Source organism: Macrobrachium nipponense, chromosome 9 (genome assembly GCF_015104395.2).
Source record: "Macrobrachium nipponense isolate FS-2020 chromosome 9, ASM1510439v2, whole genome shotgun sequence".
Classification (NCBI taxonomy): Eukaryota; Metazoa; Arthropoda; class Malacostraca; order Decapoda; family Palaemonidae; genus Macrobrachium; species Macrobrachium nipponense.
The window spans coordinates 58,290,736-58,316,326 of record NC_061110.1 but is presented as its reverse complement, the minus strand read 5'-3'; the positions used below and the strand labels follow the sequence as shown (position 1 = coordinate 58,316,326).

At 37.6% G+C, this 25,591-nt stretch overlaps 1 protein-coding gene across 4 annotated transcripts in view; it reads left to right on the top strand.

Annotated features, from left to right (window-relative positions):
• LOC135217863 (ubiquitin carboxyl-terminal hydrolase calypso-like) overlaps positions 1 to 25,591 on the top strand; it is a 351,282-nt gene that overhangs the window by 105,994 nt on the left and 219,697 nt on the right. Inside the window, exon 7 of one of the 4 annotated variants that reach the window (XM_064253883.1) lies at positions 9,111 to 9,220. The exons of the other annotated variants lie outside the window; for them this stretch is intronic. Within the exon in view, the coding sequence (XP_064109953.1) occupies positions 9,111 to 9,220 (110 nt within the window). The remainder of the gene's footprint in view (positions 1 to 9,110; positions 9,221 to 25,591) is intronic. 4 annotated transcript variants of the gene reach the window in all.

The following is a 25,591-nucleotide window of genomic DNA, read 5'->3' as shown; positions in this document are numbered from 1 at the left end:
TGTAGATGAGCTACACGACTTGTTGTGTAACTCATCTCATTCATTTCACTTTCTTACCATCATCTTAGGCTTGATACAAACTGTCCCCTGGCGTGACAGTTTGTGTCAAGCCTAAGATGATGGTATGAAAGTGAAATGAATGAGATGACTGGTATCTTTTTCTTTTCTCCTTTCCATCTTTTCTTTACTTATGGGCGGTATGAAGATTGTTTCATTATGAGCTAGAATGGGCATGATGCAGGTGAGTACAGTGGCCATGCCATTAGAATAATAATTAATTAATGAAGTTACCTTGCAGTAGTAAAACATTCCTCTCTTCAGTAAGGAAAGAGAGAGATGATGATAAACCTACATAAGTGGCTACATTGGTTTGTTATTTGAACAGATAGCTCTCTTCTTCCGCTTATGCAATGAATTTTGACATTGTATTGAAACCCAGAAGACTGAACCTATGCTATACACATATCTAAGGTTCAGAGGTGTAGGTCTTCTTCCTTAGAATTCTCTTATACAAGAAGAATGACCAGGTGTGGCAAACCTCCAGTTGGTTAATGATACTTACTCCACCAAGAGTAAGTCTGTTCCTAATGTTATGACCTCAGGTTTGATCCATGTATGAACAAATGACAAATTTTAAGAATAATTTGTATTTTTCATAACTAACAAGCCTGCGGTCATAACATTTAAGGCATACCTCTAGCCACTCCTCTGCCAGTTTAACATGGGTGGGAAGAATAACAGATATCACGAAACACAGCTTGGGTCGGTGGCTGTTCCACCTAACTTGCATGTACAATTCTGTTGAATTTTTTCCAGTTCCAGTTGGTGCTAGAAGATTTACCCCAATGTTAAGACCACAGGTTTGTTTGTCATGAAAAATACAAATTATTTTAAAGATTTGTCATTGTTCATATGCGGAACAAACCTTCAGGCTTAACAACAGGATAATCTTCTAGTCCCAGCTAGAAACTGGTCAAAAAGCAATCAAATATTGTAATGCAAGGAATCTGTGGCATCTAGCAACAATGTGTACATGAGGTTAAGACCAGTCACCAACCACATCTGCAGTCAGTGACACACTTAGTCTTTCTTCAACTGCCTTGGAGTCTATGCTCACATTTGCTCTCCTGCGCAAGCCAGTTTCTTTGTTTTGCCCGTGATTTATTTATGCTTTTGATTGTGTGCCTTCTATGTGTCATCATGGATTTAGCCAAGAAGACTAGGATCTGTCAATGCTTGTGCGCAGCAGTTCAAGGATTTACCTGTTCCAGGTTTATAGCTTCTTCTCTGACAGGCCTCCAGTAGACTTGCAGTTTGAATTTTTGTAATATAACTTATCCTTGCCCAGAATGTTGTTCCTGGCACATGTCACAGTGGAAGAGTTTCTGCAAGAAGAGGGAGCACTGTATGATGGCTACTTGTCCTTGGAGAGATTTTTTGCCTCCCCCCAGTGGACAGTGCTGCTTCCCCTTTGCTTTTTTTCCTTTGATGCCCTGTCTCATGCCTTTTCTTCCTTTGATTCATCTTTGGAAGTGTCAGCAGATCCGCAGGGTGATTTTCTGTATAATGTTGCCCCATCTCGCAGAAGGTATTCTCCCTCCTGGGAGAGAAGAGATGATGCCATCCTCCTCTTATGTTTCAGATATGGATTCGCACAAGATGGCGGCTGTATGGGCTTCCCTAGGCCTGCAAGAGTTTCAGGATCAAGAGGTGTTGATGAGCACGTGGCATATGTCAACAAGCGAGTGGGCCTGGTATCCCTTCCACTTAATCAGTTGACACTGCAGGTGCGCAAGTGGGCAGTAACTCACTCAGTAGGGCTGTCAGCCAGATACATACGTACCAGGAAAGGAAAATGTAGTGGCAGACAAGCTTAGTTGCCAGGATCAAATGTAGTAGGGACAAAGTTGCCTCTTCACATAGACATTACAGAAAGGCTGTTTGAGGTATGGGGTCACCCTTCTATCGATCTGTCAAAGGCATGGAACTCTTCCTCGTTTTGTTTGACCAGGAAGAGAATTCAGGTGTGGCAAACTCCAGTCAGTTCAGAGACTTACTCAGATTCCTCCCTTCAAGAAGTAAGTCTTCCTATTGTAAAGGACCAATGGTTTATATATTTTGTAGGAACACGACAAATTTTTTAAGTACGTAATTTGTATTTTTCCTAATTATACAAACCTGAGGGCCTTCACAGTTTTATGCCCACCTCATGCACCCCTCAGTCTGTTACCTCTGCCAAAAGGCAAATTGGAATGTTAAAAGGGGAACTTCTGGTTAATAGCCATTAAATTTTGTCAAACAGAGCTTTTAATAAGCTAAAAAATGAGACATTGCTCGAATCTGTATGTAATCCGATTTTGTACAATTTAATTTCAAAGTAGCGCCGAGGTACTTCAGTGGAGAGCGCCATTTATCCAGAATTCGACCATTGCCATCTGGCAGATTAGTACTGATAACGCAGTGCCATGGTCGCCTCACAATAACAAGCGCAGTGAAGCACGCATATTGTGCTGTATTTGTCCTCGGTACTGCCTTCGTGTTTAGGTCAATTGACATTCAAAATACAGGTAGCCCGCAGTTACAGTCTTTATCGGTTAGCAGCGTTTCAGTTTTACGGCGCTTGTTGAATATATTCATAACTGGGTTTTACATTCCGTAGTGTTTATGGTGCTGTTGTCTGGTTATCGGTTTCTTAGGCTAGGTGCTGAGACCGCCTCATAAAATGCAAACTTAATGAATATGCACCTTTTCCTCTGCTCTTTTAAAAAGTTATACTTTACAGTGGTACCTCGACATACGAAAGGCTCAACTTACGAAAAACTCAAGATAAGGAAGCAAATACAAAAAATTTTACGGGTCTATGTACGAAAATTGCTCAAGCTACGAAAGGTTGTTGCTGTAAAGTCCCGAGATTCGCCCGAACCACCAAGAACAATTTTAAAACTAGCGCCCTGCCAACTGAGTAAACTCGCCACCATCCTCTCGCTCTCCCATTGGTTCCTGATGCTAGTCACCCCATAAGATCCTGCTCTCCTATTAGTCAGCATCTACCCCTTGTGCTTTATGTATTCTATTGGTAAAAGGATGCTGTAAATGGAAATACTTATTCATGCAATACATTTAATAAAAAAAAAAACATTAGTTAAAGATAGAATAAAGAATAGAAATGAATGGTTATTATACTGTTTGGCAGTTTCAGTAGTTGAAGAGAGATAAAGAAAATTTATAGCTTACTGTGTACTACTAGGAAAAGTGATTGCTTGGCGATCGTTCGGTACTCGTAAATGCTGGATGTAAACAGAAGTTTGGAAGCTTTTTTTTTTTTTTTTTTTTCTTTTCTTTTATAGTTAATGGATACTTAATAATTATTTGAAATGAGTACATGCAATACATTTAATAAAAATAAATTATGAATTAGATATCATAAAATATAAAATAAATCAGACTGCTATCATCGAAGCCAACAAATATGTATTTTCTAGAATTCTTCTTCTGTTTTAATATTACGTTTTGTACATGTTTCATTATAGCTGTCAGTAACTTGGTATCTCCATTAGGTAAAGATTTAATAAAGAATAGAAATGAATGGTTATTATACTGTTAGGTAGTTTCATTAGTTGAAGAGAGATACTAATGAAAATTTATGGCTTACTGTGTCCTAGGAAAGAATGATTGCTTGGCGATCGTTCGGTACTCGTAAGAGCTGAATGTGAACAAACAATTGGAAGGTTTTTTTTTTTTTTTGTGTGTATTAATAGTTAATGATTAATTAATAATTATTTGAAATGAGTACATACTGATTATTTATACATTTTATTGGCATATTCTAAGCTTTTAGCTTCTTAGGTTTAGATGTCAAAGAATCAAGACTAGGCTACAGTAGCAACTGCTAACATAGGGCTAGGCTTATTGCTAAGGGACATATGCTAAAGTCCTAATATATGCAGTAAAAATGGGTTGAACATTACATGCAGATGAATATTACCCAATATGTACAGTATTTTTGCCTTTTGGAGTCATATTTCTTCCCATTGGATCGGCGTCGTAACCCTAGAACATGTGTTGTAAGCCTGGAAATATAATTTACTGGGGTGTTTTTGTAGGGCTTGGAACGGATTAGGCATTTTACATGTAAAATCCGGTTCAAGATACGAAAAACTCATGATACGAAGGCCGCCTCGGAACGGATTAATTTCATATCTCGAGGTACCACTGTACTTCGCTTTATCTAGTAATACTGTATGTAGTCTTGTAATACTATTTGTGTTATAAAGTACAAACAAACCGATCATGTTTGGTTTTGGAAAAGTCAGGTGAGGCGGAGGTAAGATTATTTTGTTGCTGTATTAACTCAATTCAGAGCGATTTTCATACTTCTATTTAGCGTAAAATAATCTTAGAAACAAACTATCATATGTGACAAGGTTATTTTTCTTTATGAAGAGTTTGAAGTTGAAAATTGATGTAAATAAGTGAACTAAACGTGGTTATTTTTTCTTTGATAGATGGCGCTGTTGTCTGGTTATTGGTACATATTTCGGTACTTGCCGAAGCACCAAGAGATCCTCCTAAAATACAAACATAACGAATATGCATTTATTCCTTGGCTCATTGAAAAAGTTATGCTTTACTTCACTGTATCCAATAATAGTGTATTTAATCTCATATTACTACGTATAGTTGTATAAAATACAAACAAAGTGATCCATGTTTTGCTTTGGAAAAATCAGCTGAGGGCAGAGGCAGAGTTATTTCGCCCTACAAATTTATTTTCTGGCTTCTATTTAGCGTAAACAGGTAATTTTTTGTTATGTGAAAGTCATTAACAGTGTGAACATTGTTTTCTCAGCTTCAGCTACAAATGCAGCTTAAATTTAGCAGTACATACTCTATACTATATTTCCGTGCCAGTATTTTCTCCTTAGTGAATAAATGTATAACATGAAAATATATCGGTCCTATTCTACTTAATGTCATTTGTAACAAAACCAGTAATTTGTTACATTGTACGATGGCTGAAATGCAAGCAAAACATTGTTATCATATTCGGTTTGGTTGTTGTAGCAAAGCAACTGTTATCATGCAGTTGGTTATTGGTGCAACATTTAAATAACGATTATAACAGTACTAACGATACTTACCATTATCATTTGCTTTTTTAGCTGATTTAACTTGAAATAAAGAGATGGAGGAAACATTAGCAGTCTGAAAAAGGAGACTTTCTCTCTCTCTCTCTCTCTCTCTCTCTCTCTCTCTCTCTCTCTCTCTCTCTCTCTCTCTCTCTCTCTCTCTCTCTCTCTCATACTTGGCCGAGATTTACCAACAAGCTCATTGAATCTGACATTAAAAATTTGTAGAACTACCAGGCAGACCATTGTAAATGATTAGGCAAATAAAATTCCACGTTTTAATTAATTACATATTAGGGCAAAATATCTGGCCGTGACACTGTCTAAGGCATAGTCAATGAGTCTAGGGCACCACAAAGGGGATTGTGACGCCCATAGACTTTTGAATTTCGGTTAGAGGCGAATTCGCTTAGCGTCGGGCCCACAGGAACGGAGCCCCTATCGTTAACCGGGGGCTGCCTGTAGCATCAATTACGCCAACTTGATTGGCGTTTGGTTGTGCCAATACTTCTGGCAAGTGTCCAAAAGACACATCATTCCACAGGATTCCGTTAAATAGAGAGAAATCAAGTTGCTGGCTGATGGCTCTTCAAAGGGAGGATATCAATATCAAAACCTTTCGACCTACGACGCAAATTATTGTCTGTTCAGAACATTTCTTGCCAACAGATTTAAAAGATGACGTTAGGTGCAGGTTATTAGGTATGACTGTAAAATTTATATACTAGTATGTTTTGGGAACTTAATTTCCCTCTGAACAGACCACGGTACTGATGAAGATAGGGTGGCTATCTATCTACTGCTATCTGTACTATGATGCCTCCACTTGTATGCATTTGAATTGAAATTTATTCTTGTCAATCGCCATGTGCGTGATGGCCTTCACTTATTCCCTTTAAATAGTTTAATTAATGGGGTTTTAGAATTTAGGGCTGCATGCCTAACTATGCCTACTTCAGGCTACTTCTTTATTTACCATTTCAATCATATATTTTCAGCTGACAAATACAAACCAAAAAGGATATTATCTGAAGATGCTGTGCCCTCAGTTTTTGTTCCGCCTGTCTGCACCTACCGCGACATGTCACGCATAACAGATGAGCCACACAAAATGGCTGCGCCCATGGTGCAATAGAAAATTGGTCGTAAAAAATAAGAAAATGCCCCTTTAAAAAAAAAATTTCACCAGGGGTATTTAAATGGAAGAATACTACATATGGAACAGCTAAAATGCAACCAGAAGTTCCTCTAAATTTAAATCGGGCAACGATCTCGGGCCATCCCGCCAACTGAATGGCAGTTAACTGCCCAACCACCTTTCATTGAAAGTAATTCCTAATGTAAAGAACCTGAGGTTTGTATAGTCAGGTAAATACAAATTACTTTAGAAACTTGTCATTGAAAGCTTTTATTTAGCTTGCTTTTGTGTATGTTTGTTTGTTTATTTGTCATTGTAAAATCTCGTAACTCAATTTTAGACCTGATCCCTTTGTCCAATGGACTTGAAATTTTGCACTGTTACTCAATTCTGGGGGAAATACAACCTTACATGATCAGTAAGTCAGCAGTAATCTCTAGGGACCCTACAGTGACCTCTCCCAGTATCTCAGGTTTTCTACCTGATCCCTATGTCTGATGGATTTGAAATTTTGCATGGTTACTCAATCCCTGTTGAATACTACCTCACATGATCAGTAGGTCTGCAGTGACCCTATAGTGACCTTTCCCAGTATCTCAGGTTTTCAACCTGATGCCTTTATTTGATGGATTTGAAATTTTGCATGGTTACTCAATCCCAGGAGTAATACAACCTTTCATGTTGAGTAGGTCAGCAGTGATCTTTAGTGACCCCAGAGTGACTTCTCCAGTATCTCAGGTTTTTTACCTGATCCCTTTGTCCGATGGATTTAAAGTTTTTCATGGTTACTCATCCTGGGGGTAATACAACCTCACATGATCAGTAGGACAGCAGTGACCTCTAGTGACCTCGAGTAACTCTACAGTGACCTCTCCCAGGATTTCAGGATTTGTATGAATCTTCGGATTTTTCACAAGTTCTTTGACTCTGTAAATAACCTTCTTTGGCTTGACAGGATATCAATTTTGTTAGTTATTTTCATTATCAGTAGGAGAGCAGTGACTTCTCCCAGTATCTCAGGAATTATTATGAAACTTATCAAATTTTTTGCAAGCTCTTTAACTTGATAAATAATCTTCTTTATCTTTACAGGATATCAATTTTGTTAGCTACAATCATAAATCAGTTACAATTATTTTTAAAAGCTCTTATTAAAATGCACTGAAAAGGGAAAAATGAATTTTTTAGACCAGAATTTTCTTACAGTTAATCCATAAGAGCCTGGGCTAAGATTCAATATGCAGCACTCTAGGTGGGGGAAACTTTGAGGTTGGCCAATTTAAAAAAAAAAAATATATCAACGGAAACAGGAAGATATGCAAATGCACAAGGTGTAAAAAAACAAATTCTAAAAATTTTTCTCTACCTTCCAGAAGGTGAAAAAGACTATTTACAACCTCCTTGTGGGGTCTTTTTTTCAAGACAATAGTACTTTACCAAGTTATACAGTGGTCCCCCATGTTCGTGGGGGATGTGTACCACACACACACACACACACACACACACACACACACACACACACACACACACACACACACACACACACACACACACCCCACGAATAGACGGAACCCCTATAAAAATGCTTTCAACCTCCTATTTTGTTAGTTAAAATTCATGCTTTTTTTTTAATAGTTTTATCATAAAAAGTGCATTGTATGATGAAATTGATAAAAAAATGAGGATTTTGTGGATATTTCCCAGAAAAATACTGCAAATAGGCAAATTTTCCACGAATAATGAAGGGAAATGTTCCAGAGAAACCCGCAAATGCGTGAGTCCGCAAATCCGGAGAACGTGAATATGGGGGTCCACTGTAAATGTGTTTTCTAATAAATAATTGTATTTTGCTTTGTAAAATTATAATTACAGCTCACACAATATCAAAACAGATTAGAACTGCAGTCAGTAAAATATTCTGGGTAATATATTTGTTGCAAAATATTTATGTAAATTTAACAGAGATCGAAGATGCAGTAACCTTTTGGATTACACATGGTTTTTCTAATATTTCTTTGCAAAATTACAATTATAACTGCTCTATTATCATAAAAGATAGGTACTAAAACCAACAGCAACCCATGGTTATATTTATATTTATGAGCAAGTGCTATATATAATAAGATATCATGTGAGAGAGAGAGGCAGTACATGCTCCATCATGTGAGAGAGAGAGGCAGTACATGCTCCCTTGAAGTCAAGATCACAATAAACTCATGAGCCACTTGCTTCTTGATCTTAGCCAGTCTGAAAGTTGCCATTAGTAAATTTATGGGCTATAGAAGTAATGGAAACACTTTCCCACCTGATTATTTCAAATTGATTACTCGTAATATTAATGCTCACCATGAGTGAATTTGTCTACCACCCAAAACCTGTTATATGAAGGTATCCGTCCGTCCATTAAGGGTTAATCATGTCAAAAAAATAAATAAATAAAAGCGTTGATGCTAAACATTAAAGGAATACAACAAGAGATGAAAAATATATTTCTTTGCTTGTAGCATTTACTTCCATGTTTGATGCCCTCACTTTTATTTTTTTAAACATGATTAATTGTGATAAGTGGTTTTTTTCTGTTTTTTTTTTTGATGCTACGATAATAGCAGGGTGTTATCCTTCAAGATGCCAAAGCATTAGTTGAGATATTTTGTTGAAAATCCATGGATTATGGATCCAGGCACTGATTACGTAAATGTCTTCACAGAATGGGAAGCTCCTGAGAACTGTTATGACTGTGAAAGTTTTGTTATTGTTGCTGCAGTGGAACTAAATATAGGATATTGTCATAAATAATTTTATAACTTTAGGATACAGTTATTAAAGCAATGTTATAATTCCAGGGAAACCATTTTGGAAGCCTTGCATCAGTTTGTTAGGCAAAAGTATCCAGATTATATTGGAAAAGAAAAGTTACGGCCCATTCACCCTTCTCACATAGAGGATGATATTGGTAAGTACAGTATTTGTAATATTAGTGTTATCAAAATTTTCATTCATTCATAGATTTTAGTAGTATATGTAAAAAGTTTTTCTAGTGATGATAAATTTACTGAGCAAAGCACCTTATCATTTTTGAAAAATTTATTTAGAAATTCTTTGTATCCTCATTCTTACTTATAGTTGATGGCATATAAAAGTTGTTTTATAAATGAGAATGGCATACAATACAGTTAAAAAATGCATAGGGTGTGTATGTTTTAATTGTATTGTATGCCATTCTCATTTATATTTTTACTATATTTTCTCATTTCTTTATTTTTACAACGCAGAAGATAAATTCAATTGTTACAACCCAGAGGATAAATTCAGTGGTGTGCAAAGGATATGTACTTACACACACACACACATACACTCCTTTGCTTTGGATGGTGACTGTATAATACCAACTCTCAAGTTACACAGTAATACATCTTGCGCGATTCGAGTTGCGCAAATTCACAATAGCGTGAACTTTTCAGAACAACTAATTATCATACATGATTTTTTCATAGACACGCAAACATTTGTGAAAATCCAGTAATTTGTAAATATTTCTCTGGAAAATACCGCGAATAGGCGAAACGTGGTCTCTATCCACTAACCTCTTGAAAAATACTGGACAAATTTTATCTCTACCTGACAACTCAACGAGTAACCCCTTAACTGATAAGTACACCAACAAAACCCCAGAATATTTATACAAATAACCTCCAGCAAATATAAAGTTTGACCCTCATTTATATGTTATGTATCTCAAAATACAAAAATTCAACAGCCTCTCTACAAATAACATGCCATCCAAAAACAAACCTATGTAAAAAAAAAAATTAATAACACCGCTTAATCCCAGTTACAGATTTCCCCTAATACAAATGATTCAGACTCTTTCATCACATTACCAAATGTAGTTTGCATCACACACAAAAATTACTGTCACAACAAATCAGTAGCGTTCCACAAATAATTCTAAAATTCCTCACAATGAAACATCATCATGTAAAATGGCACAAGAAGAAAACTATGAGTATCCAACTCTAAAAGAAAACATCAACAATGGTCTCAGCCGAGACACCACAACATTGTCAGCATCAAACGACCTGTTTATTCCAAATGTCTGCAAACAGCCACCTTCCCCTGTTTAACTAACCTCATAAACCCCGAAGTCACCATTAACCTCAAAATAAAACCTCACCAAAATCTGGAAACCTCATTAATCCTCAAAAGAAAATCCTTGCAAACTTCCAGTCAGCACTAGTACCAAAAATATCAACCTCCATTATATACTAACCACCAATATTAAAAACACCCTCAGGGACCTCAGGCTAAATACTCAAAACCACCAAAATATAATACCAAAGAAAACCACCTCTGTGTGATATAACCTCAGAAAACCACTAACTACAAAATACCAACCATAAACCGCCAAAATAACCCTGGTGAATATAACCTCATAAAACCACCAAAATAGCACTGGTGAATATAACTTCATTAAACTGCAAACCACCAGAAACCATAAAACCAGGAGGACTGCCAAAAACCAAAATAGTACAAAGAACCACAAAGCCACAACCCCACCACCCCATTGGCTCGTAAAACCTCAGATCACCATCAAAAGTCATCACCAAAAAAATCAGCACCCAGAAATCAACATTACGAAATATCAACACCACCAAAAATCAGCATCACCTACCAAAAATCAACTAGTGCTACAACATTTATCCTCATCCCCCAGTACCACCATAGTATTTCTCCTGTAACACCAATAACACCATAGCATTCCTCATATAACACCAAAGAATATCTTTCATTGTTATCTCCAGAAAATTTGCCAAATATTTGTCACTGCACAGTATTTTCCACATTATCTCACCCCAAATTATTCTATTTTATTACAACAATTGCCCCAATGTTTACGCCAAATCACTGCAGTTGAGAAAAATAGTGAAAGAAGAAAAAGAAAAGAAATAGTGTTAAATAAGGTGATTAGTTAAAACATAAAACTTCTACAGATCTGTTTTTCACATTTCATCATCCTTTTGTGAAACAGAAAAAAAACAAAATGCATAATTATGCAATGTCCCCTTTTTTATCATTTTCCCTATTCTTGATATTTGATACACTCTGTGATCTAAATAGACCTATCTTATCCAAGACTAAAAACCTGTTTCCCCTCTTTTCTTTGAGAAATCTTTAAGGGTTCTAATGGCACGCCATATGGGTTCTTATGGTGTACCATAAAGGTGCTTATGGCACCGATAACTGGTTATCAGCGCTATTATGGCGCCATAAATCACTGAGTTTCAGTTAGTGGTGGTTTTCACTTATTGGCACACTGTTACGGACTCTGAGATCTCGGAGACAATGTTACGGTGTCGAAATATCCTGGTTAAAGGTCGACACAATGTTACGGCCTCTGAGAGAGGTCCGCTTCAGGTTCGATATGAAATAAAAAAAAATATATCAACACAAACAGTTGAAACTGGGGATACGAATATAGAAAGAAACACTAACACAACAAAGGTTTATTTACAAGCTTACTAACAAAGGCAAATGCAGAATGGTATCTCCTATTTACATAAAAAGATAGAATCTCACACTGCGTGAACTGGGGGAACAGTGAGGCAATTCAAATACTTGCTACTCGATTTGGCGATTCGACGCGCTGGCTTCATAAATGTAGAGCGGCAATTGCAGTCATCCTCTTGACTCCGTATTGCAGAAACTAGTCTACTTGAAAGGCAGGAAATACCCAAAACCTCCAGCAGGACCTTTTCTTCTCTGCAGTCTGCACGACGTTGAGATAACACGAGATAATTCGTCCACTCCTGAAGACAACTAGACCAATATCCAACCAACTCCCAAACAACTCTTCTTTTGATCCTTCATCAGTCCTTCCTTTGTCTCTAGTCTCTCTCGGACGATCTCTGCTGCTGATCTCTCACTGATAATCTGATCTGGTGTTCTCTCTCTTTTACAATTTCTTCCTTCTTCTACGATCACTCCTCCCGCTGCTACTTCCTCCGTCGTATTTATACGGCATCCTGGGGGCGGAGCCTACGGCGAGTGTCACAGACTCCCGAGGTTTCTAGACATTCTTAGATGAATCTAGACGAGGTATTGCATCAGAAAATCGCAGCGTTTCTCACGTAACGACGGCGTGTTTTTACGCTCCACAACACGCCCGACGATTCCAGAACAACCGCGAGAAAGACGCCTCCAACACGGGCGCGAAAACCTCCTTACTGCCGAACTTCTCGAAAATGCGTTCTCCTTTCCTTTATCTTCCTTTGCTATGAAGCAATTACCATCACAAGCCCCCCAAAAGAGGAGCAAGAATTGAAGAGCAGGGAAACAATTCTGCATAAAGCTTTAATACTTTTTCATCCACTCAACCACTCGTGCCAAAACAGAAAACGGTCATTAGGCTACTCATTCTGAAAAAACTAGAGAGGCTGTCTGCTATAACATTATCCTTCTCTCTTACTATTACCGTTTACTGAACTCTGATTAAACTTATAAATACTAAAACACCTCTTGTGTTTTTCTCAAAACTTATCTCACACAGTAACACTGTTACACGGGCGGAGGCCACGGCACGGGGCGTTGTTTACAATTCTGAAGCAAATTTACATTTACTGACTTTGCTCTACTCTTACCCACATTAATTCTATAATGTATATTTCCCCTCTTCTCTAAAACTGAAAAAGGACCGTCGAAATTATGAGATAAAGAGGAACCTTCTTTCTGGACTAGTACTAAAACTTTATCTCTTACACACAAACTTCTCTCTTCTGCTCTAAGATCAGGATTTTCTTTAGTTTCCCCTTGACTTCCGTTCGGGTTTTCTTTCGCTAAGTGCCAAGCGCTTCCGTTTCCTCCGCTAGCTGCCAAACATCTCTTAAATTTAAATTGTTTTTTATAATACTCAAGATTAGTTATGCAATCTTCTCTAACCTTACTTTTAGACAAAGGTATGAACATATTTATAAATACATTCTCAAAAGACTCGCCTACTGAAGGAATATTACACAACTGAACTCTGGTAATTACTTGATTCGGTTTCCCGGCAATTTGATATTCACAACAGCTTAAAACATAATTCTTTACATCATTTTTCATCTTAGGCCAAAAATACTCCCTACTAATACACTTGAAAGTTTTATTTACTCCCAAATGTCCTTGCTCATCATATGCTAACTTCAAAAATAGCTCACAAAGCTTCCTAGGAACTACTAATTCTTCTGTGATTCCCCCTTCACTACCTGACTTAGGACTAACATGACACAAAACTTCGTCCTTTACACAAAAAGTTTCCTTACACACATCATCGAGATCATCATCCAGCTCACACTCAAAAATTTGGGTTAGTGTCTCATCCTCTCTCTGCAACTTGACTAGCTCATCCTTAGCCAAAATGTTAGAGCCTAATTCATCACCATAACTAGTACTAGATACAGGTACATTTACTACGTTACTCTCGACAGCTACGCCTTCCATTTGGCTACCACTGTTAACATCGATAGAGTCCGATCTCTCAGCCACACTCATGCCAAGATCAACCTCGCTACCTCTATCACACTCGTTCAAATCCACGAACTCACTCTCTTTCGAATCCACGAACAAATTATGACCGTAGTCTACGTCTGTATCTAAACCCGACCTAGTTACTACCATTTCAGGCACTGGAATATTCCTCACAACAGGATTCACATCCTTGGATAAAGCTAAGTCGTTACCGACAATAATGTCAACGCCTTCAATGGGCAAACTGTCCACAACTGTAAGTTTTACTTCTCCTGACACTACCTGACTTTCTAAATTCAACTTCAGCAAAGGACAAAGAACACAAGTGTTAGGAAATCCACCTAACATGACTTTCTCTTCCATATTGATTTCTGCCTTGTTCGGCACACACTCACTCCTTATCAGTGATACAGCGGCCCCTGTGTCTCGAAGCAAGACCACTTCTCTCGAATCTACTCCTCCAAGAGAGGAAACTATGCCTTCTGACAGAAATTCACCAAAAACTTTCCTAGTTTCTCTCATCACATCATTCCTACTTGACGAAAGGTTAACTAGAGACACTGGTTTCTTACCGTCCTTCTTTTCTACTGCACAATTCCTCGCTAAATGCCCTTTCCCATTACATCGGAAACAAGTTAATTCTGAGCCACTAGATGCCATTCTACTCTTACAAACCTTAGACGTATGACCAGGTTTTCCGCATGTATAACAGGAATAGTCACTTCTACTCGCATTGCTATTACTAGGACTGAAACCTTTACTGCTTTGTACTCTACCAGACAAAGGATCATTTTGTTTCTTACTAACACTCAAATTATGAGTTAGACTATATTCGTCAGCTAGCCTAGTTGCTCCTGCAAAAGATACTTCTCGCCTATCCTCTATATAAAGTTTAATCTCAGGGGATACGTTATCTTTGAAGTTTTCTAACAACACTAAGTTCTTCAAACTATCAAAATCATCAACTTTAGCAGAAGTTAACCAATCAAAAAACAGCCTTTCTAACTTCTTAACCAATCAAAAAACAGCCTTTCTAACTTCTTACCGTATTCTATATACGTAGTATTTTCATTCTTTCTCAAATTTCTAAATTTCTTACGGTATGCCTCCGGTACTAACCTATATGCGCTAAGAACAGTTTCTTTCACGATATCATAATTATCCCATTCCTCCTTAGACATGCAACTATACACAGTAAGTGCCCTACCACTCAAAACTGACTGCAAATATAAAGTCCATGTTTCTTTAGGAGAACCTGCTCATTCCATTAACTTCTCAAAACATGAAATATGTCGTAGCATCTTCCTCATCGAACTTTGGTACTAATTTTAGCACTGTAGTCATACCTAACCTATCAGCTCCGTTTTCGTTTTCGCCTGTCTGACTGTTACGAGTACTTTCCCTTAACCGAGCAATTTCCAGCTCATGCATACATACTTTTTCTCTTTCTTCCTGCTGCATTACCAACATTTCTCTCTCTGGCTGTATTTTCCTCACTTCTCTCTCAGCCGCTCTTTCATCTCTCTCATACTTTTCCCTTTCTTTCTTCTCAACATACTCACGGAGATCATTCCCCTCTAGACCTAGTAGCTTACCTGACTCAGTAAACTCTTTCACCATCTCACTCATTCTGATTCTTTCTATATTCTCCCTGTTTCAAACTGTTAAAGTGTTGATAGCCTAGGCAAGGTCCCACAATGTTACGGACTCTGAGATCTCAGAGACAATGTTACGGTGTTGAAATATCCTGGTTAAAGGTCGACACAATGTTACGGCCTCTGAGAGAGGTCCGCTTCAGGTTCGATATGAATTAAAAAAAAATATATCAACACAAACAGTTGAAACTGGAGATACAAATATAGAAAGAAACACTAACACAACAAAGGTTTATTTACAAGCTTACTAACAAAGGCAAATGCAGAATGGTATCTCCTATTTACATAAAAAGATAGAATCTCACACTGCGTGAACTGGGGGAACAGTGAGGCAATTCAAATGCTTGCTACTCGATTTGGCGATTCGACGCGCTGGCTTCATAAATGTAGAGCGGCAATTGCAGTCATCCTCTTGACTCCGTATTGCATAAACAAGTCTACTTGAAAGGCAGGAAATACCCAAAACCTCCAGCAGGACCTTTTCTTCTCTGCAGTCTGCTCGACGTCGAGATAACATGAGATAATTCGTCCACTCCTGAAGACAACTAGACCAATATCCAACCAACTCCCGAACAACTCTTCTTTTGATCCTTCATCGGTCCTTCCTTTGTCTCTAGTCTCTCTCTGACGATCTCTGCTGCTGATCTCTCACTGATAATCTGATCTGGTGATCTCTCTCTTTTACGATCTCTTCCTTCTTCTACGATCACTCCTCCCGCTGCTACTTCCTCCGTCGTATTTATATGGCATCCTGGGGGCGGAGCCTACGGCGAGCGTCACAGACTCCCGAGGTTTCTAGACATTCTTAGATGAATCTAGACGAGGTATTGCATCAGAAAATCGCGGCGTTTCTCACGTAACGACGGCGTGTTTTTACGCTCCACAACACGCCCGACGATTCCAGAACAACCGCGAGAAAGACGCCTCCAACACGGGCGCGAAAACCTCCTTACTGCCGAACTTCTCGAAAATGCGTTCTCCTTTCCTTTATCTTCCTTTGCTATGAAGCAATTACCATCACACACACCCCCGGGAACGGAAGCCCCGCCGATAACTGGGGACTGCCTGTATCCTAGTTTCTATCGTTGCTGCGCCAATAGTTTTCCAGAGAGCTTTGAGCACTTTTCTGTTTTATTGTTCACTTAACCCATTAGCTTCCGGTCTGTATTGAAGGATTGTTTCTTCCTTTATCCCCGTAACTTCTGTCAGACACACTATTGTCCTGTTTACAAATTCCCTACCATTATCAGTCAACAAAACCTCGGGTACCCCTTATCTACATATAAAACCATTGAAAAATGCCATAGCCACTTCCGCGGTTTTTTGCTTCAGTCAGAAAATTTCCACTACCCTCGTCAATTCATCTATTGCCACCTATAAGTACCTGTAGTCATACCCTGATTCACAGAAATTCCCCAAGATATCCATGTACACCCTCTGAAAGGGCCTCCTTGGTATCGGATATGACCCTAATTTGCAAAAAGTTACCCTTGCTGGTTTGCAAGTGTTGAACACTACACTTTTTCACAAAATTCTTACACGTGGACTACCAAACTTGCAATGCACTACGTTTATCTAAGACCGCTGGAATTAGGACTTTCAGAATCACAATCTGTGTCATATCCCCTTTAGTTTTACTCATCCTTAATTTATATTTAATTTTCCTAACCAACAGATTACCGTCTAATTTCAAATCTGAAAAAGGCAACTTATAACCTTTCCTGACTAATTCACCTCTAAAGAATGCTTTTCCGTCTACCAAAATTTCATCCTCGCCTTGCCTTTGCTCTGAGACTGATATCCCACTGTATAGAATCACCAGTAACCGCCCCAACATGAAATCCTTCAGTCTTGTAAAAATTTCTACTAAGGACATCCTCTACGACATTATGTCCTCTATGTATTTGAGCTTTGCATCAAAATCCCTAATTGTTAGGAACCATCAAGCTCATTTAGGCAAAAGATCTGGCTTATTAAAAAGATCTAATAATGGATTGGGGTCTTTAAAAACTTCTACTTTATTCCCCATTAACAACATTCTGAAATGTACTAAGCTCGATACTACAGCAAAGGCTTCCTTATCTACGGTACCTATACCCTCCTGACTGGCATCAGTTATTAGTGTGTAAGGTTTACTGAAATCTGGAAATTTCAGGACCGGAGGATTCATTAATGTATCCTCAACTTGCTGAAAAGCTACCTATTGCAGCTCCCCACAAGAAAATTGAATATCTTCCTGCAACACATCTGTTAAAGGGGCTGCCAAAATAGGAAAACTTTTCACAAAACATCTAAAGAACCCCAAGATTCCCAAGAATGACCTAACTTTGTTTCTTTGTCTTAGGGACAGGAAAATCTACAATTGCTTTGACATTATCATCATTTACTCTGACTCCCTCTTTAGATATGACATGACCTGAATATACAATCTGGTTTTTCAAGAAGTCACACTTGGTTAACTTGATTTTCAAACCTGCTAGTCTAAGTCTCCCAAGAAATTGCCTGAGCACTTCCATGTGATGCTCAATCAAATCTGTTCCAATCAATATATCATCCATGTACACTCGACAAGAAAAGTGAAGACACAGTTTTCATTAGCTTTCGTTCATCGAATTTCCCATTAGTCTTTACTGAAAAGACATAATATTGCTAAATTTACTCTAGAATATGAAAATACACTGCAAATTATATCATATGAGTTGAAACTGCGAAGCAAAACCGTTGAGATACTTAAAAACACAATATATGTCCGAAGTAATTGGAATTTCTCAGATGGATTCGTTCATAGAGATCTGGTAAATAGAATATGAATTTCTGATTGTTGTACTATATGTTGCGACGACAATATTTACTAGTTTTCCTTCATGAACGGGGATATTCTTGCATAATTGTAAGTGGTGAATACAATTATTTTAGTTTCTACAAACTCATGTTTGTATTCCAAAGCGATTAAAGTTAGCTGACGTCAATGGCAGTCAATGTTGCGACAGCTAAGTAGGTTGAGCAAATCTAGTTGCATCCGCAAGAGCGTTTTCTGTGGTGTGAAGAGGAGCCCTAGAACTTCGAGTGGGATAGCGCAAGGATACTGGCTTACGTAACGGATTTCACGCTTTGATTACTTTGACGTTGACATGGATTAAATGCTAGTTGCTGTTTACAAAGCTGCTGTCTTTAAACATAAATCTTTATCAAGGTTAAAGGTAGCATGTCAGCTCAAAGATTTTCTGGCTATATGCTCCCATTACAAAGTAGTTCGTAGTAGCCTAGAGCCTTACACGACTGAATTTCTTTGCCGTGAGGCTGAATGATCTCCCAACACATCAGCATTTTTTGCACGATGTAAAGATAATTGCCTGTGCAATATATATTGAGTTATTTGTGGTAATAAGTATTTTTTACTTAACACAGCTTTTTTTGTGAATGATTTGCAGATGAAACCTGATTTTCAAAAGTACAGACTATATCAAGAGAGAAAGAATGACCGCAGCCTGTCTAAAATTTTCCACATCTTTTTACAGTCCTTTAATGTTACAGCAACTGTCAAATGAAATCAAGATTAGGGTATGAATTTCTTAGAAAATTAACTTGAATATTATGATCCTTCAAATTTTATCTAGCATAGTGCAGCATGATCTTGGCAGTCATATCACCCCGTTTCCCAGGTATCTGTGCACTGACTCACCGTTCTTTCTTCTGCCTTTCCCCGTCACAAGTCTGTCACTAATACTATAATTCTCTCTCTCTCTCTCTCTCTCTCTCTCTCTCTCTCTCTCTCTCTCTCTCTCTCTCTCTCTCTCTCTCTCTCTCTCTCTCTCAGGATAATGTAAAATGTATTCTAAATGATATTGCTGTAAAGATTTTCTGACATAGCATTTTGTACAATATTTAAAGTATATTCACTACTTAATTTTCAAGTAAAAGCTGACCGGAAAATAAAATTATAAATATTAGCAAATATTTTAAAAATGGTACATGCTTTATCATAACATTCACAGTAATATCATTTCAAATACATCTTACTTACCCTTAAAGAGAGAGAGAGAGAGAGAGAGAGAGAGAGAGAGAGAGAGAGAGAGAGAGAGAGAGAGAGAATTGTACGCCTGCATATTATGCTCAGTCTGGGGTCCAACCTAGAGTGAACTGAATAGATACATAACTACATTAAAAATATGCTGTAAATCCTTTTTTATCATAGAAGTCAGTAACGTAGTGCCTCAGGATACGAAATTAATCCGTTTCGAAGCGGCCTTCGTAACCTGATTTTTTTGTATCTTGAACCACGCTTTACATGTAAATTACTTAATTTGTTCCAAGCCGCGCTACAAAAACACCACAGTAAATTTTATAATAAAGCTAAATTGACCAATAAACAATGAAATACAACAATTTGGACCATTCAATACCTAACCTATCTGTGACTGACCTATAGATAAAGTGTATTAGTGTACATGGTACAAGAAATACTGTACGTGCATATGTAGTAAAATGTGGAACCTTACCTTTCGAGTGAGGCGATCTTCGAAAGTGGCGACAGAGGAGGACAAATGGCAGAAAACATGAACACTTAACTTTACGAAACACATTAAAAAATGGCAGAAAACATTAACACTAAATTTTACGAAACACATTAACAAATGGCAGAAAACATTAACACTTAACTTTACAAAAAACTCGAAATTAAATTTATTTTTTTATTTTATTTTTTTTTTTTTTGTTACATTTTTTTTACTTTTTTATACTCTAGGTTTTTTCACAAAGTTTCAATTTCTTCACCACCGAATGAATGCCAGTCCATTTATGGAATTTATCAAACCACCCATGAGAAGCCTTGAAGTCTGGGGTTGCCGTCGATGTCCCTTCTCCTCCGTCGTCTTTGGCCTGGGTAATCAGTTCACCGAAAATAGTGCTGGCCTTTTGGCAGATTGTCGTCTCGGTTATCGCATCGCCAGCAATTTCTTTGTCTTTAATCCGTACAAGAAGCAGCCTCTCCATCTCATTATGCACGTGGCTCCTCTTGTTGGATAAAATAGTCATGCCCTTGGAAGGTGTAGCTGCTTTGATGGCTGCCTTCTACTTAAGGATGGTGCATATCGTCGATGGATTTCGGCCGTATTCCTTAGCGATCACACTCAAACGCATGCCAGCTTTATACTTCTTAATTATCTCTATCTTAGTCTCCATAGAAAGCATTCTCTTCTTTCTGTGAACTTCAGCAACATTCTTGGGACCCATGGCTAATTAAGTTAATTAAGTTCACACACAACACGATAAAGTATACAAGTAGAAAGCGAAATCACTAACATGAATTTATGATAAGTAACGAAATACGTATATGTGAATGAACGAATTCCGAGTGTGTACGATAACGCTGATATGACGAAGTGGCCGAAAGACGCCGTTACGTAGATGGGATAGATGCTGACCAATAGGAGAGCAGGATCTTACTGCAGTGACTAGCATCAGGAACCAATGGGAGAGTGGGAGGATGGTGGCGAGTCTACTCAGTTGGCGGTGCGCGAGTTTTAAAATTGTTCTCGGTGGTCCGGGCAAATCTCAGGACTTTACAGTAACACCCTTTTGTATCCTGAATTATTTTCATATGCAGAGGCAAAAAATTCTTCGTTTTTGCTTTCATAACCTGGATTTTTCGTAAGTTGGGACTTTCTTATGTCGAGGTTCCACTGTATTTAGTCACATACACAGTATGAAAAATTACAGTAGTAAATAAACAGTGTTGTTATGAAAAAAAAAAGCAAATTAGTGATAATTTTAAAAGGATTAATATGCTTCAGTGCTATGAGAGAAAACAGCTTATGCATACAGTACAAGGGTAACTTGATTAGCTGTCAAACATTCTTAAGACATTTATTTAATTTGTATTAAAGACTTTATTTAATTTTGTATTAGGAACAATTTTAAAAGATATTTTGCTTTACATTAATATTAAAGTGTTTTAGTATGATAATTTAAGGGATATTTTTGTTTGAAACTATCAAATTAATCAGTGAAATGTTTAAAAATAGACAGTTATAAGCATTTTAGTTTATGGGGTTATTTGGCAGTTATAAGCCAGTTATAAGGATTTGTAGAGGGGATTTTTGCAAATTCCGCACCAGGTTCTGGAACCTAATACTGCATAAAAGTGGGGGGGAGCACTGTACCAGAAAGTATAAAAGATCATCAAAGCAGTTTGAAAACACACATATCAACCCTAAGATCATTTAAATAATTTAGACCAACTTCATCAATTTCTATTGTAGAATTTATTTTTTTTTCAGAAGAAGGCAATGAATCTTTCATTTGCTAGCTGTTGGCTGCCCTTCTCAAAAACTTGAGGCCCAAGGTTATGCAGATGCTTCATTTACTGATCATCAAGAAACTTCCCAAGAATCAAAAGTTCATCAGACTCCTATCAAAAGTGAACATTCATCTCTGGTGAGCTTTAGCGTGTGATATAACTGAAGTTTTTTATATTGTGTAAGGATTGTGTGCCAGTGGGAAGTTTAGGCCCTTTTATTTGTTTGCAGTACAACATATTGAGAGAATAAGATATTGTTTGTTAGGTTTTTTGTTTCTAGTCAAAGTGCCAGAGCTAAAATGGTCTGTCCTTGCTCATTATTATCTTCGTTATTATGAAGTAATTCTTATTAGGAAAATGATAGTGTAGGTTAGGATACACCACATATTACGTATTTCTAACATTTTTCTGTGCCTTTGGAGCAGTATTCTCAAACCTAGAATGGCAATTACAAAGTACGAGGTTGAATAATATACGTACAGTTACTGACTGGTAAAATGTAGTAAAATTTAATAACAAAGGATATTTTTTAAAGAACTTGATGGTTATTACTTTGCAGTCATTTGATTAAAATATAAGATTCCTTTTAAACTACTTCAGTAGTAATTATTACACCAATAACATAGTACATATATATATGAATAAATTGAACTATTCTTAAATCCTTTGATATTAATGATCCGTGGTTGATACATATTACAAGAGAACTACAAAAATATTTGATATAGTTTTCCCCACATTAACATTAGGAATATTTATAACAATCTTGTTAAGCCATAGGTCTGACTTAATATCAGAGCTCTTTTTTATTGGCATCACCTATATTTACAAGTGTAATGCCTGTAGGACTAACTATATTTTTCAGTCTGATGGGTCATTCTGGACTAGGTCCTAGGGGTTATGGCATTTTACCTTATTCCGGTTGAAGTGAACCAAATCACTAATTCAGCAACAAAAGATTAATGTAACCCAAACGTTTTACTGCTTATACAGGTAGTTCACAGTTAACGGGAGGGGTGGGGGGGATCTGTTCCCAGCTTAACGCCGCTAACTGAAAATTGGCGATAACAGCACTAATAACTCGCTTAACAGTGCCATTAACCGGGGATCAGCGCTGCTAACCAGGGATCGCAGCTGCCGATCTCCAGTTGGTGCCAAAAATTCTGTTAAAGATGTCGCTGGGCAAACGCCATTAACTGATGCCGCTGGTAAGCGGTGACTGTCTGTATTATTTTTTGTAAGAAGAATCTTTATTTTATGGAATTGAAAATTTCTTGTTCATTTGAATTAGTTCTTAGAAAACTTAATCGTAACCCTGACAGTTCTTCATATCCTGTTTTTACTGTGGAATTTTACAGCTTTTGATAGTTTACTGCTGTTTGTCCTTAAAGGAGTTACTTCATGGTCCCCTCAGGACTGTATAAGACAGACCAACCAATCTCAAAGAATTCTTGTATGTGTAGTTGGTCTCGGCCAGAATAGTGCTTGTTGGCACAGTGATATAACTTAAGGACACAAGACATGAGGGCTCTGTCTCTTGTCTACATTGTTTTCCCTTCATCCTTTTCTCACAGATGTGGCAACATTGCGTCTGTCAGTTATTTTCCCCATGATGTGTGGTCTGTGCCAGTGTTAAACTTCCCAGAGTTTTGCTCCAAAAATTTTGTTTTGAAGTGCAGTTTCAATCATCATAAGGATTTCTCAGAATGGGAAAGCTAATTACATTGTTGTAAGGTCCAGTGGAAAGTTTTAGCTCCTTAAAATTTAAATGGGTAGGCTTATATTTGTTAAAATTGGCTGCCAGTAGGTCTCCCACTGTAGGTGATAGCAGGACTATTGTAAGCTAAGAAAGTGTTGTGTAAGCAGTTTATATACATATACGTATATACATTGGGCACCATATTCGAGTTCTCGGGATTCGCAGTTTCACCTGTTTGCATTTTTCTGTGGAACCTACCTAAAAATTATTTGAGAGGACTCGCTCATTCACAGTTTTTTCTATGGAACGTTTCTATAAAATTATTTGCGAGTCTCCACCATTCATGGATGTGAATTTTTCATACAGCAATATTCTGTATTTTCATATTATTTATTGTATATGTGACATTAAATATTATAATACTGGTGATGAATATTGATTATAGATGATGATGATATTAGTTGTGCAGTCTGATGAATGAATGAAGATACAGACTGTACAGCAAAATAGACGAGTTACATCTCCTCTGAGGGTGCCTCTTCACCTTCTTCAGGAGGTGCCTCGTCAGGGATTTCGGAAGGCTGCATCGTATGGAGGTACTTGCACTTTCTCACTAAGGTGTTATGATAGGGCTTCACTAGTTTACTAGCAGTATTCTTCATTCTTATTCCATGCCTTGACCATTGTCTGTGTCTGCCTAACTTCTCTGATCAGATTATACAGACCACAAAATTTTTCAAAGTCCTGATCAGTTGGTGGGGTAGTGAAGAGGGCAGTGAGTTCTTCCCCAAGAATGACCACCCCAAGTGTTTTACCCTTTCTATACTCATTCTCGATGTAGGCAACTGCGCTTTCAGTCATATGGTAATGGCATGCTACTTCTCTATGACTTTTGCCCTCTCTCAACATAACAATCATGTCTATTTTCTCCTTATCCGTCATTAACTGTAAGGGCCTTTGATGCTTAGGCTCTTTGCCAGAAGCCTTATGAGAAGCAGAATGTTTAGAGGATATTTTAAAGAATATTCTTAGTCTGTAGTAATATACCGTACTGCACACGCAAAATGCGCACAAACAATACAACATTGAACTGTGTGGGATCAATCAGGCATAAATTGCGCATTGATTTTCTGTGCATACTGTACAATTTATGAAATGTTTTAAGATTTCTAAATATTATACAGGCACCCCCCGGTTATTGGCGGTCCGGTTTTATGGCACCTTTCTAGCACCCTAAAATCGCAAGATTATGGCGCCATAACAGGCCGAGTCTCGATTATTGGCGCCATAAGGTGATTGATAATAGAGTTATGGGCACCATAACATACCTAACACAGGTGCCATTAACCAGTTACCGGCGCCATTAACCGAAACTCTGCATCATAAGTGTCATGAATTGCTGAGTTTCGGTTAATAGCAGTATTTACTTGTCAGCACCCCGCCAATAACCAGGAACTGCCTGTAGTACGTACATACATAAAGTGTTTTAGGATGATACTACAAGTATGCAAAGCGGCAAAGCATATCTAAAATATGTAAAAAAACAGGAATAGCAGGATAAGTATGTTTTCATCTCAGTACACAGTATATTTTCGTGACTAAATACATTTTTTATGATGAAAAAAGTTTTATTAAGTTTTTTAAATATTACAGTTCGTAAAAAGTTAAATGTAAACAGCAAAATTTCTATAACATAATTTGTCTCTTGAAAGATGATTCACCCAAGCCAACTTTCTGCAGATTAATCTTATGATGCCTTCTTAGAGCAGTCGCCAGATGAAATGATACTTTGACACTCTAATGGCTGTCGTCTGCAAAGTAGTCAATCCAGGAGCAGCCATTCATTTTCCGTCACTCAATGGCTGTACACTTGCTGTTGATTGGTTGAAACCTGAGTCCCATCTTGTGAAGATGGAAGTGTGGGTATAGCACATCTCTCTTTCATCAGCTTCACTGTGTAGAAAGTTACTGATATGTGCAGATGTAATTGTGAAGCCGTGTTTTACGTATTACCAAATATCCATGTTATGCCAAAAATGGCTCCTAAAAAGTGCCCTGCGTCCTTTTTAAGGCTTCTGGCAAAGAGCCTAAAAGAAAAAAAGACTCATGAAGCTCGACAAGAAGATAAAAGTCTTCTTTATATGTTGAAGGAGGGCAAAAGTTTCA